Below are 14,265 nucleotides of genomic sequence, written 5' to 3'. Positions count from 1 at the left end.
TTGTGCCTTTTTCCCATAAAAATTACAAGTTGCTTTTTTCTCTTTTTTATTTCCTAGACTGTTCTGAGCACAATGAATCAGAAAATTCTTGGTTTACACCAGCAGCAATACTGTCTAAAATTTGATGGAGCAGAGCCCGTAGCTGCAGCATTAATTCCATGAACTCAAATGTTTGGTGTTTTTTTCAGTTTCAACTTAATCAAACCAAAATGGTGTGCAATTAGAAATTACAGCTTTCATGTTGTGCTATTAATGCTTACAGACATTCACCTCAGTCAAAAGAAAACACGTCTAAGAAGTAACTTCCTGGGGAGCAAGAAATTGACATGGAGAAGGGAAACTGTACAATCGTGAGACATTTCATTGAACATACCAGGAACCCCTATCTGCCTTCCTCTTCCCTAAAATATGAAAACTACTGGGTTAAATGTTTTAAAAAGAGAGGAAAGTGTGCCTTTTAATTCTATGTTTCTCCTCCACAGAGTTTCTGATATTCATGTAATAAAAATTATAAAAACGTAAGGAATGACACCTAAAAGATTAGCCTACAATGCTAATAAACAATTGAACACATTTGGGTAAAAGCATCTCCACTCTCTCTTACACTCAAACTCCAAAGCTCTGTACATAGCACTCAAGATTTCTGCAGAATGATGTTCACCTCCTCAAATGCAATCAGTTCCAATATTGCAGTTCTGAAATATTACATTCTTGCAGGAATTGAGGCCTTTGAAAAACTAGCTTTAGTTTCCTGACATATAAGAGCCAAGAGACTCATTTCCTTTGTCCCCTTCACTTCCCATTCCACTCCAACTGCACTGCCCTGGCCACCATCTACTACCTTCTACTACAGACATTAAATACTGATGTTCTTTCTTTGCTGGGTGGCCTCTCCTTCTACCAGGTTGCAGATATCAGGCTCTATTTCTCATGATACCCCCAATACCTAGACCACTGGTTGGCATGCTTAAAAGAGTGAGCCCTTAATTTTGAGTGAACAAATGAATGAAATGTGTTGAACGTTGATATGCTCATGTCACTAGGTGCTATTACAATTATTTGTAAAAACTAAAATAAGTAGAATGGCATGCTGAAGATGAGGAGGCTGGAGTAAATAAATACTTTCAAAAATTTAAGAAATGTCCTGACTTTTCATGTACAAGAGCATCATGAAAAATAATTTATCCCTGAGTCAATTATTGATCCCAAACACTTATACTAACTTCTAGGGTAGTTTAGATTTAAGAGCACTCTGCACCACCATAAGCCAACACTTTGGGCTGGAGTACCATTTGCATCCTGGATAGTGACGACAGAAGCATCAGATGTGCAGTGTCCTCAGAAACATTTACTTATAAATATCAGTGTCAAAAGTCCCATCCACAAGAATGGGACAATCAGCCTGAACTCTGAGAATTCCAGCCTTGTTCTCATGCTGCTCTCCTTTCTCTGGCAGTTAGGATAGAGTAATTGGCTCTAATACTTCAGAGTCACAGTACCATTAGAGGTAGAAGAGGAGATAAAGTTCTCCTCATTTACACACAGGAATATCTGACCAGCTCGGAGTGACCCTAAAAGTTAATGGGGGCATGAAAACCCAGTGAAAGAATACAGCAGTTAACACCTTGAACTCCAACTTCAGACATGTGGTTTTGAATCCTTGTTAGCACTCTGATCTTATTTGACTTGCTTAAACACTAGTACCCTTAATCTTAATCTACAAAACTGGGACAGTATCTATATGCATCTTTATTAGCTGTAACAAAGTTCCATAAACCAGGAGGCTGAAAACAACAACAATTTACTCTTTCACAGTTTTGGAGGACAGAAGTGTCGGCAGCGCCACCCTCTCTCTGCAGGCGCTGGGGAGAAGCCATTCCATGCCTCACTCTCAGCTTCTCAGGGCTACGGGCAATCCCTGACTTCCTTGGTTACAGCTGCTTCATTCCAATCTCTGTCTTCATATTCATAAGGTTATCCTTCCTCTGTGTATTTCTGTGTCCAAATTCCCTCATTTTTAGAAGGACACTGGTACCTGAATTATGACCCACCCTAACCTACTATGACATCATGTTAACTTGATTACATTTACAAAGACTATTTCCAAATAAGGTCATATGTGTAGGTTCTGGTGGACAGTAATGTTGGGGGAAACATTATGTAATTCAGTAAATACCTCATAGGACTATTTTGGACACTAAATATTAAAATGCATGTAAAATGTTTAGAGTGACTGGCACATCTATATATGTAAAAGCCTAAACAACCAAACTACCTGTCAACTGGTTGCTATGATTCACACTGACCACTAGGGGGCAGATGCTCAATGCAGGCGCTTCCCCCTTCTTTCCCCGGTGGTCAGTGTGCTCTATGGGAGTGCTGCTGACCAACCAGTCCCAGCAGCCCAGCAGCCCAGTGGCAGCCACTCACTCCCTCTGGAGAACAGGCCAGGCACTGATGGACCAATAGACTATGCCATTGGCACAATCCTGACAGTGCTGCAGGCCTCCTGGAAGTCGGCCTCAGGCACTGCTGCCACTTCCCCTCCCTAGATGCTCCACAAGGAAGAAATGATATAAAAGTGGCCGCCACGTGCATCCCAACAACCTGCACAAACATCAGCAGGACAAATCTGGATTCCGGGCTAGAAAGGCAACCTACTGCCTGCCCAAAGGGCCAATTGCATTCTGGCCTCCCCCACTGCCCTCAGGACAGATGGGCACCAGATGCAGGGCTTGCACTAGCCTCTTCCAATCAGGACTGACTGAGCACTAGTCAGCAGCAGGTGCAGCAGGGCCGGAAAGAGTGGGAGTGGCAGGCAGGAGTGACAGGCAATGTTGGACTGCTGGGTTTGGTCCAATCCCCACAGGCCATTGGTCCAATCCCCATAGGCCATTGGTCCAATCCCCACAGGCCAAATTTGTGCATGGGACCCCACCCATGCACAAGTTTGTGCACTGGGCCTCTAGTATTTATATATACTAGTACATATATGTGGCACATATTTATATATGTGAGGGGGGCACATACATGTGCATGTGTATACAGCAGTTCCCCCATATGTGTAGGAGATACATTCCAAGATCTTCAGTGGATGCCTCAAACCACAGACAATACTAGACCCTATATTTACTATGTTTTTTTCCTATACATAAATACCTATGAGAAAGTCTAATTTATAAATTAGGCACAGTAAGAGATCAACAACAAATGATAATAACAAGACAGTTAGAACAATGTACTGTAATAAAAGTTCTGTGAGTGGGGTCCCTTGTTTCAGGGGATCTCTTTCTGAATAAAGTCTTCACATAGGCTCAGTGCTCTCAGGAACAACACATTGTCAACCGAAACATGTTTTCTGTTCTTGTCTTCCATTCACAAATGTAATGCCTAGTTAAATCTTAGTTAACAAGTCTTAACTAAGACTTGTTATACACCATGGCCACAACTTGCAGTTTGAGGTGTCACAGCAAAAGTAGCATGAATTTTGTTTCCTTCTTCACAATTTCACAGGTAGCAGATTTGTTCTTACCATAGAGCTTAGCAACTCCAGAATAACATGTTTTTTTTCTTTCCTTATTAGGTTGAAACTACACCTTTTCACTTCTAGGAAGCACTTTACAGTTTCTCTTTGGCATATTTGACTTGCCAGCATCCCTGCTCTTAGTTTGGGGCCTTTATAGGGGTTACCTGAACAAAAGTGCTGCAATATTGTGAAGGCTGATCTGATAACTGAGACAGCTACTGTGCCTAATGTGCTATGTGGATATGTTGGACAAACGGAGGACTCACATCCTGCTACTAGGGATGGCATACAATGTAAAACTTATGAATTGTTTATTTCTGGAATTTTCCATTTAATATTTTCAGACTGTGGTTGACCTTCATAATAGTACTGTGGGAAGTAAAACTATGAATACATAGGGGCCACATTGCATGTGTATGTGAGTGTGTATTCACATATTGTCCTAGCACCATGGTTGGCAAACTGCGGCTCGCGAGCCACATGGGGCTCTTTGGCCTCTTGAGTGTGGCTCTTCCACAAAATACCACACCCTGGGCGAGTCTATTTTGAAGTGGCATTAGAAGAAGTTTAAGTTTAAAAAATTTGGCTCTCAAAAGAAATTTCAATTGTACTGTTGATACTTAGCTCTGTTGGTTAATGAGTTTGCCAACCACTGTCCTAGCAAAAGAGAACAGATCTTTAAAATGCTGTGAATATTTTATATTAATAATGCAATTTTTTGCCTTTTCAATCCACTTCCAAAGGAACCATCCAATTTCTGTTTCTCCTTACCCATGGTTATAGCAATGCCCTGAGCTTACTAGTACATGCCTGTCCTCCTCAGTTTCATTATAATTTATATGATTGCCCCAACAGTCCAATAGCTATGCTTGTATCACATATAAAACCCCATTGTGATCATCTTTGAACCACATGCCAGTCACAGTTATTAGTTATCTACTCTTTACTGCTTCAGTGCTATCCCTTAATTCCATGTCAAATCATAAGAGTAGCTAACATTTATTATGCATGTAGCAATTCGTGACAGATGTCATTTGAAGTTTCCTGCATGTATTATCGAACTAATCCTCACAGCTGCTTATGAGAGAGGTTCACCTCTACCTCAACCTTATTTGCAGGATAAGAAGGCACAGCAAAGCCTGGTGGGCTTGGCTCAATGGTTGAGCATCAGCCTATGAACCAGGAGTCAGGGTTCGATTCCTGGTCAGAGCACATGCCTGGGTTGTAGGCTTGATCCCCAGTGAGGGACATGTGGGAAGTGGCCAATCAATGGTTCTCTCTCATCACTGATGTTTCTAATTCTTTGTCTCCCTTCCTCTCAGAAATGAATAATTTTTTTTTAAAGGAACAGCAGAGAAAGCACCCTGTCCAAGCACACAGCTCATCAGTATTAGTGTAGGGATGGAACTCATACCCCAGCTGAGAGTTAGAACCCTGATAGCTGACTCCCAGTGATGCTTCTATCCTGATGCTCTCCTATCAGAAATTGCTTTTCCAGGCCTCAGTTCCAGGGCTATGGCAGCTTTTCACATCCCAAAAGTCCCTTTCTCTTTTCCTACCAAAGTCTAACATTTTCCACAGAGCAGTTTCTGATACATATCATTCCCACTTCACCCCCAATAAATGAATGACATGCCACAATTCTCTTTAAATGGATCAATTCTACTGTGTGTTTTTGTGTTGTTTTTTTTAATTTTTTTAATTGATTTCTAGAGAGAGAGAAGGAAAGAGAGTTAGAAACATTTATGAGAGAGAAACATTACAGATCGACTGCCTCCAGCACACTCCCTGACTGGTGATCAAGCCTGTTACCTGGGCATGTGCCCTGACTGCGCATGGAACCATGACTTCCTCGTTCTTAGGTCAATGCTTAAACACTGAGCCACACCAGCCAGGCTGTTTGTTTTTTAAAAAATGGTGTGTCATTCCACTGAGATTAGAAAGGCTCTTGAAGCAGCACAGATTTTCTCTCTCCCTCTCTCCCTCTCTCTCTCTCTCTTTTTCAATTACTCTCACAGACCCTGGTAAAGTTGTGATTAAATAGCAGGCAGTTAAAATAATTAATACTTCTTGGGAATATGAATTTGGTATTGGTGAACTATTAAGCCCTCATTAAATTCATACAGAATCCCTCAGAATGTAAATGCACTTAATTTCCAACTCTTTATGATTCTATGACTGGTTTTGAAACGGGAACATTTAATTACCTAGCAGCTGTTACCTATTAATTGGCAGCATCATGGTCCAGTGAACCCAGCTCTGTGACATTCAGAACCACCCAGGGTTGCTGGATTCAGCATGTACATGAGCTCTACACACCTCACCTTCCAGACAGATCTCTGATTTGGACATTGTGTGTAGATGAAAAGCTCATGCATTTCTCTAAAAATCTAAAAGTGGTTCTTTTGTTTCTGTGTCTACCCCATTAAACATCTCCCCTTAACTACATCTTTCTACAGCCTCTCCCTCTTCTGCCAAGTTAAAGGACCAGACTAATTTGCATCTTACCTTCAAGGATTTATGTTGTTGTATAACTGAGAAGTTAACAAGATAGGGGTGGTTCTTTTTTTTTTTAATACATTTTATTAATTTTTTACAGAGAGGAAGAGAGAGGGATAGAGAGTTAGAAATATCGATGATAGAGAATCATCGATCTGCTGCCTCTTGCACACCCCCTACAGGGAATGTGCTCGCAACCAAGGTACATGTCCTTGACAGGAATTGAACCCGGGACCTTTCAGTCAGCAGGCTGATACTCTATCCACTGAGCCAAACCAGTTTCGGCAGGGGTGGTTCTGATTAACTGCCAATCCCCTCACTCTGCTCAGGTTTGGTGCTGTTCAAGAACATGGACTATGCAGACAACTGTACTACAGTCTTTTCACTGGGAATGTTCTTACCCCCTATTTCTTCCTTAAACACAGGATACTGCTTTATATTTCCTTGACAACCCCAGGTATCTAATACACAAGACACTGATATTTGTTAAATCCAACTCTTTTGGAGACAGTTTACATATATCCTATGTCAAGTATACTATGCTCCTAGTTTTGTAGTCTAGACATATTTTTTCCTTGTAGGAAATTGAACACACACCACACTCTATTTTGTTCACAATAAATGCATGTAGGGAACCAGGGTTGGGTGGTTGGTTGGTTTGACCACTGTTCCAAGAGTGCCAGAGCCTGGGTTTCCATGTCGATGGGGCATGAGCTTAAATCCCCTATTGATTGTCACATTCTCTAAATGCCACTTGGTGCAGCTGGTTATGGGGAAGTGAGGGAGAGAGAATGAGGCTGCCTGCAGTAAAAATCTATACCTGTCACTTAGGAAAATGGTGCCAGAGCAGATGGGCCATCCTCATAAAGGCAGCATTAAATAAATAGTAGCAGTGGAAAAATATAATTGGCTCCATTTTCATTTATGGTCTAGATCACATGTGTCAAACACAAGGCCCGCGGGCCAAATCCGTCCCGCCAGGCCTTGCAAAGTGGCCCGCACCGTGCTGTCATCACTGCACTCCGCTGCGTTTCCATCACAATGACAGTTTATGACTGTTCAGTAAACCATTCGGCCCGCGATTTAGGCTGGATTTTAGATTTTGGCCCCTTCTCTGATTGAGTTCGACACCCCTAGTCTAGATAATAAAATATAAATAAATAAAGAGATACATAAGCAAATAAATTTATGTGGTAACCAACAACTTCAGAATTTTAACTTCTGTGCCAAGCTAGTGAATGCAATGAATGCAATGACTGGGCTGGGCTAAGTATTCCTAAGCTCTGAGTTTCACAGGGAGTGTCTCATGCTTCATGTATAAAATACTTAAGGAATATATGAAATTTATTTTTTTTACCCGAGGCTACACGTTCAAGGGTGGGAGTGGGTATGGGAGAGAAAACTTAGTCCTAAAGATTTACTTACAAAATTCTTAGTGAGGAGATAGATGTTCTTTCAGCCTAACGATAGATCATCCCATATATATTTAGCATACTGCTTTCTAGGCATATTCTTAGAAAACTCTAGGTAATATACAAATAGCTGACACTTCCTGTAAATTGTTCCAGGATGTACAATCACAACACTTTACAAATGTGCACTTAAATCAACATGACATCAAGATTTCGGGGCTATAAGTCTGGGGAAGTGATTGTGGTATTAACTGAAAGAGAACAGAAGAGAATTTTGATGTGGAAGAAAATGACGGTAGATATTCAATTTTGAACATGATAAGATAGAAATGTGAGGCTATCACAAAGGTGGGGTCTGAAATTCAGGAGAGAGATCTGCATACAATTTGGGAATCATGGGCATAGAAGAAGGGGGATGCAAGGGGGAAAGGTGAGGCTTTCCAGAGAGGCTAGGTAGACAAAGAAGAGTTAGGGTCAGAGCCATAGACCATGGGCCTGGGATCCTATTCCTCCAAGGAGAATGGGACCAGAGTTCTGAGAGATAAGAGAAGAAGATTATTGAACATTGCTGTGATTTGATATATTCTCTCTTTTTCTAAGAGACTGCTTAGAATACTAGGTTACAATGGAGATATCCATGAAGTTTGACAGGTCTATAACCACAAGTTATAGCCACACTTACAAGTTCTTTGTGTGGTTAAAACAGACCCTCAGAAAATATTTGGCATGGAAATTAACCAGTTAACTGCCAAGATATTTTGGATTTAATTAAAAAAGGTCTGCTGCTTGCTTCTGTAGATGCTTATGGCATACAAATGATTAACAATTAAATTCCCTTAACTTGCAAAAACAAAGGAGGAGGGGGAGGAGGGGAGGGAGTACTAATCAGGGAAAGAGGAGGGAAAACATGAGAACATACAGAATATCAGCCCCTGCCTTTGGCAACTCCCTTGACAATGGGCAATGCGCTCAACCAGGTAAGAGGAAGAAATGAAGCCAAATGGCCCTGGAAGCAAATCAACTTGTGGAGTCAATGGTTTAGTTCATTTACCATCAGAAATCAGCTTAAACAGTGGCATGTTAAATACTGTTTCCACAAATAAAAAGATAATTTAATTTAAAAAAATTAAGAGGGCAGAAGGTACCTTTCGGAAGTGATGGGTAGTTATGGCCTTGATTCTAGTGATGGCTTCACAAGTGTATGCTTATCTCCAAACTCCTTAATTCTGCACAATGAATATGTACAGCTGTTTGCATGTCAATCATAAAGAAGGTTTTTTTTAAAAAAATAGACATAAACTTGAGGTCAGTACAGTGTTGTGGACAAAATCATGGTTTCCAAATGCAGGTGAACTAAAGAGATTACCCATAAAGAGTTCTGAGTTCAATACTCTCACTCTTTGATGGGGAGAATATCCTATCACATGCCGTAGCATATGACTATCAGAGGAATTAAGTGACTACAAACAGTGCTCACCAACCTTTTGGACCTCAGGGTCCACCAGTGGTCCACAGACCACCAGTTGGCGACTGCTGGAAGTACAAACAAGACTATGTCTGTAAAGTACTACATAATAAAAGAATAATAAAGTCACTTCATTGTCATTTGTAATACTTTTAATAAACATTTATGGACTAACTAATGAAAATGACTGATATTTGAGAATAGCACTTGTAACAGAGGAAACTGCATTCCTATTTAAATTTTCTCGACATATGGACATTTTTCTGTCTCTAACTCTCCCAGTCTTCTCCCTCCCTCTCTCTCTCTCTCTCTCTCTCTCTCTCTCTCTCTCTCTCTCTCTCTCTCTCTCATTTACTCCCTTCCTCCCCTCTCTTTTTCTTTTACATGATATGACTCACAGAGAGTTGAATTAAAAGCTCTAAAATAAAATATGGAACAAATTTCCATATAATATGGAAAAGAATTGAACACATTTTACATTCATGCAATATATTAAAATGCCACATTATACACTAAAATGTCATCTCCCAAAAAGAAAAACAATAAAGCATCAAAGATATTAAATTTATACTTACAAATATTCATCTTTTATAAAGTGAAACAAAAACCCTGAATTGCTTCTAAATGACATGCTATAAACCTTATCATGTCATCCACTGAAGTAGTGTATTTGACTATTTATACTCAGTAAGCCAATAAAAGTACTTGGAAGTAAGTTGTTGTTTATAGTTTACAAAAATACACAATCTGAAAAAAAATTAAGTAATTACTTAAATGAAAAGGATTTGTGGCAATATTATTTTACTATCTCAATTATATAAATGTGTACATATAACTATTTGAGTAGCTTAAAGATAAATGAAAATATGACTACCATGACTAAATGTAAACTTTTTCCTAAATACAGTTCTAAAGAAGTAAACATATGCAAGACAGAGAGATTGCTTACATTTTCAATGAAATTTAATTTCTTAAATTTACAAGAAATTAATATTTTCCCTCTGATACAAAAGATATCTCAGCATTAATGTGAGAGTTTCCAAGGTTGATAAAAGACTCCAAAGAAGAAATAGAAGTGACTATTATTTCATATGTGGGTCAGTTTCAAGTACAGCATAAATATATCATCTGTTATGAATTTGTCCTTTACAAATTCATATAGGGAAGCCCTAACCTAATGTGATGATATTAGAAGTTGGGGCCTTGGAAGGTAATTGGTGTCAGATGAAATCATAAAGATGAACCTCCATGATAACATTAATACCCTTACAAGAAGAGAAAGAGAGACCAGAGCTTGCTCTTTTCACCTTGTGGGATACAGTGAGAATGATACATCTTTCAGGTGGAAAAACTGCTGTTAAGAATCAATCCTTGCACTCACTTCAGTGGCACATCCAGTAAAATGGAAGGAAACAGAGAAGATAGCATGGACCCTGCACAAAGATAACACCCAAATGTATCAAGCATTCCAAATTTAAAAAAAAAAAAAAAAGAACCAAATCTAGTGGCATGTTGATCTTGGACTATAGTGTCTGTTGTTTAAGCCACCCAGTCTATAGTATTTTTTATGGCAGCCAGAGCTAAAACTTCTCTTTGGAAAACATTTTAATTTATATCACAATAATGTACTTAAAATTTTAATAATTGATTAGAAATTCAAACTCTTTTGCTAAATTCAAAAAGTCATTCAACTATTTCATCATTGATGCTAATTTTGACCTTAGTTATTGAACACAATTTTGCTTCCATCCTTCCTAATAAAAGAGTAATATGCAAAATAACCATCACTCTGCTAAACCCACAAGCCACACCCACCAGCCAATCAGAGCAAGTATCCAAATAAACCCAACCAAGATGACTACAGCCATAGAGAGCAGGAGGGAGGTTTGAGTTTCCCAGGCAATGGAGGAAGCCAAGCTTTCCAGTTGCCCTAGTTGGCCTAAGCCTCCATTCAAGGATACAAAGTTTCAATTATAGAAGGTGAATAAGTCCAAACAAAAATGGCAGCATCCACTGAGAGAGCAGAAGGCTTGGCTCCACTCCAGGCTACAAAGTTTCAATTATAGAAGGTAAATAAATTCCAGATACCACAGGCCCCTTGCTCAGGCCACCCCACACCCCAAGGGAACCCCCACCATGATCCGGGACACCCTTCAGGGCAAACCAGCTGGCCCCCACCTGTGCACCAGGCCTCTATCCTATCAAATAAAATAGTAATATGCAGATTGACCATCACTCCAACACACAAGATGGATGCCCCCATGTGGTCAAAGATCCTGCCCCTATGTGGACACAAGATGGCCAGCAGGGGAAGGCAGTTGGGAGGGACCAGGCCTGCAAGGGAGGGCAGTTGAAGGCGATCAACCCTGCAAGGGAGGGCATTTAGGGGTGACTAGGCCGGTAGAGAAGGGAAGTTGGGGACTATCAGGCCTGCAGGGAAGTGCAGTGGGGGGGGGGGGGGGGGGGGGGGGGGGGGGGGGGGGGGGGGAGCGTGCAGGCCTGGAGGGGAGAGCATTTGGAAGTGACCAGGCCTGCAGGGGAGGGAAGTTAGGGGTGAGCAGGCTTGCAGGGGATAGAAGTTAGGGTGACCATGCCTTCAAGGGAGGGCAGTTAGGGCTGACCAGGCTTTCAGGGGAGGGCAGTCAGAGTGACCAGGCATTCAGAAGAGGGCAGTTAGGGGCAATCAGGCTGGCAGGGGAGTGGATAGGGGGTGATCAGGCTGGCAGGCAGAAGCAGTTCAGGGCAATCAGGAAGGCAGGCAGACTAGTTGTTAGGAGCCAGCAGTCCTGGATTGTGAGAGGGATGTTTGACTGCCCATTTAGAATCAGGCCTAATGGGCAGTAGGACATCCCTTGAGGGGTCCCAATTTGGAGAGGGTGCAGGCTGGGCTAAGGGACACACACCCCTGTGCACAAATTTCATGCACTGGGCCTCTAGTATTATTATATTTAAGATCAATTTTCTTGAAAAAAATTAAAAATAGCACTGCCATATGATCCAGCAATCCCACTTCATTGTATTTTTACAAAGAAAATAAAAACACTAATTTAAAAAAATAACTGGAAATTGTATTCTAAAAACACATAAAAGATAAGAAGTTTAATAGTTTTGTAAAAACAACTGAAACTTGGATTAAATAGTCTAAATAAAATTTGATACTACAAGCCAGTCAATTTTAAGGGGTAAACCAATAGACTGAAAGTCTGAGAGGAACTGATTTTATGACTATGTCTATTCATGAATGACATAATAATACATTTTATTGAACAATCTCTTCTTCAAATGAAACAATTTCATTTTTAAAAGTTTCATTAACAATTGGAATGAACAATTTGCAAGGAAAGCATTGTTCTTTAGGTAGATAATTCTTTAAAAAGATATACCACAATTTTACCACAATTTTGCATTTTTGAAATGTTTACTAAGAGTTTTGGGACTGCTGAAACCGGTTTGGCTCAGTGGGTAGAGCGTCGGTCTGCGGACTGAAGGGTCCCAGGTTCGATTCCAGTCAAGGGCATGTGTATATTGGTTGCAGGCACATCCCAGGTAGGGGGTGTGCAAGAGGCAGCTGATCTATGTCTCTCTCTCATCGATGTTTCTAGCTCTCTATATCTCTCCCTTCCTCTCTGTAAAAAATCAATAAAATATATTTTTTTTACAAAAAAAAGAGAGATTTGGGACTTTTAACTATGTTCATAGATGAGATCATTTTTTCTTGAAAGAAAGCACCTACTATTTAAAAGAAATTCTACCCTTCATTTCCTCACACACACACACACACAAAAAAAAAAACCCCTAACAAACCACACAGAAAAACCATGTCAGAAAACAGTTTTATGTCTTGTACCTTCTTTGTCATCATGGTGTATAATTGCATCCTGAATCATGTCAGCAAGGTTAAAATGCACTTTCTGATTCTTGCCATGCTTCAGTTTTTTCAGGACTCCTTCCTGCTTCTGAAAAGCCTTCTCTCTTTCATAGTAGGCTTTGATTTGTTCACAGCGCATGCGTTTCACCAGCCGCTGCCTTTGCCCAAGGGGAAGGGTCTCCAGCAAGCACTGGTCAATTTCCATTTCATGGGATCGGAAAACATTACATAGCTGAAAGCAACCTGAAAGAAACAAAATGGGAAAGTCACTAGACCCATTATTACAACAAATACAGTAGCATTACAGAACATATTTGATTTCTTGTTACCATCTCACAAGTCAGACACTCATTCATTCCTCTGGAAGAAAAACAGAATTAATATCATTTCCCCCCTCTTTTTGAGAGTTAATATCTTACTTAAGATGGCATGGTTATTGCCTGGCAGAGAGGGTGTGGGGGAGGTGGAGAAGGATGTAGGAGGGATAAAGGATGATGGATGCATATTTAACTTAGGGTGGTGAACACACAATACAGTGTACATATGATGCGTTGTGGAATTGGGAACATGAAATCTATATAATTTTGTTAACCAGTGTCACCCCAATAAATTCAGTAAAAAGAAACAAAGATTGTATGATAATAAAATAAAAACTTTAAAAGAAGTAGATATAGAGGTGTGGTTTTGTTTAATATTTAACAATCCGCGTTTTCTAATTTCTTTAAAGCCACTCCCAAGCCTTAAAAGTATTACCACTGCATTATGATTCTTCACCTAACTGAATATGCTGACTAAACTTTATGTGATACATTTTGGCAGAAAGCCACTCTCTTTCAGCACAACCTAATAAAATTGGTTTTGCATATCCTGATGACTCTGCCACTCTAATGTATGCTATACATTGTTTATATAGAACATAGTTATGCTATCATTGTTTATATGATACTATGATCATTTTTCACCAATTTATTGATAAACACATTTCCTAGTGATTAGTAAATATTCATTTCTAAGAAACCTAACAATGGGTAAGTATAAAGATTCCAATGGAATGGAGATTTTGCTCTTGGCAACTCAAAATCATAAATGTAATTGGTGCTGTTGTATACTTTCTCTTATTCATATTTTGATTAACAAACTGAGTTCTCTGTCCTGTTAATGAAAATATTCACTTTCTTTCCAGATACTATTTCGTATATACTCCACCCAAACACCTGTAATGGAATTGTACTAATTTATATATTTACCACTTGTTTAAATTTTTACTATTGGCAGAAAATTAATGTTAAAGCAATGTAAGTTCTGGAATCTGGCTCACAAATACAGGTTCAGATATGCATTTATATGTTTTTCTCTTGACATATGTATGATGTAAGTCTCAAGCAAGTAAAAGTAACTATGCAAGCATAAAGATATGGTTCATCATATGCCATATCTGGAAATATGCAGTTAGGATAGTGCTACTTCATCTTTGGAAAGAGGCTATATTCCTTTG

General features: G+C 39.7%; 1 protein-coding gene and 1 non-coding gene across 2 annotated transcripts in view; one reads left to right on the top strand and one right to left on the bottom strand.

The window, feature by feature from the left end:
• Positions 1–14,265, bottom strand: part of MYO16 (myosin XVI) — a 414,776-nt gene that overhangs the window by 377,797 nt on the left and 22,714 nt on the right. Inside the window, exon 2 of the mRNA XM_036458153.2 lies at positions 12,750–13,013. Coding sequence (XP_036314046.1) covers positions 12,750–13,013 — 264 coding nt within the window. The remainder of the gene's footprint in view (positions 1–12,749; positions 13,014–14,265) is intronic.
• Positions 10,276–10,380, top strand: LOC118731009. Its single transcript, XR_004991719.1, has one exon. It is a non-coding gene; the product is annotated as a U6 spliceosomal RNA (small nuclear RNA).

Source organism: Pipistrellus kuhlii, unplaced genomic scaffold (genome assembly GCF_014108245.1).
Source record: "Pipistrellus kuhlii isolate mPipKuh1 unplaced genomic scaffold, mPipKuh1.p scaffold_m20_p_3, whole genome shotgun sequence".
NCBI lineage: Eukaryota > Metazoa > Chordata > Mammalia > Chiroptera > Vespertilionidae > Pipistrellus > Pipistrellus kuhlii.
This window is presented reverse-complemented; position numbering and strand designations above follow the sequence as displayed.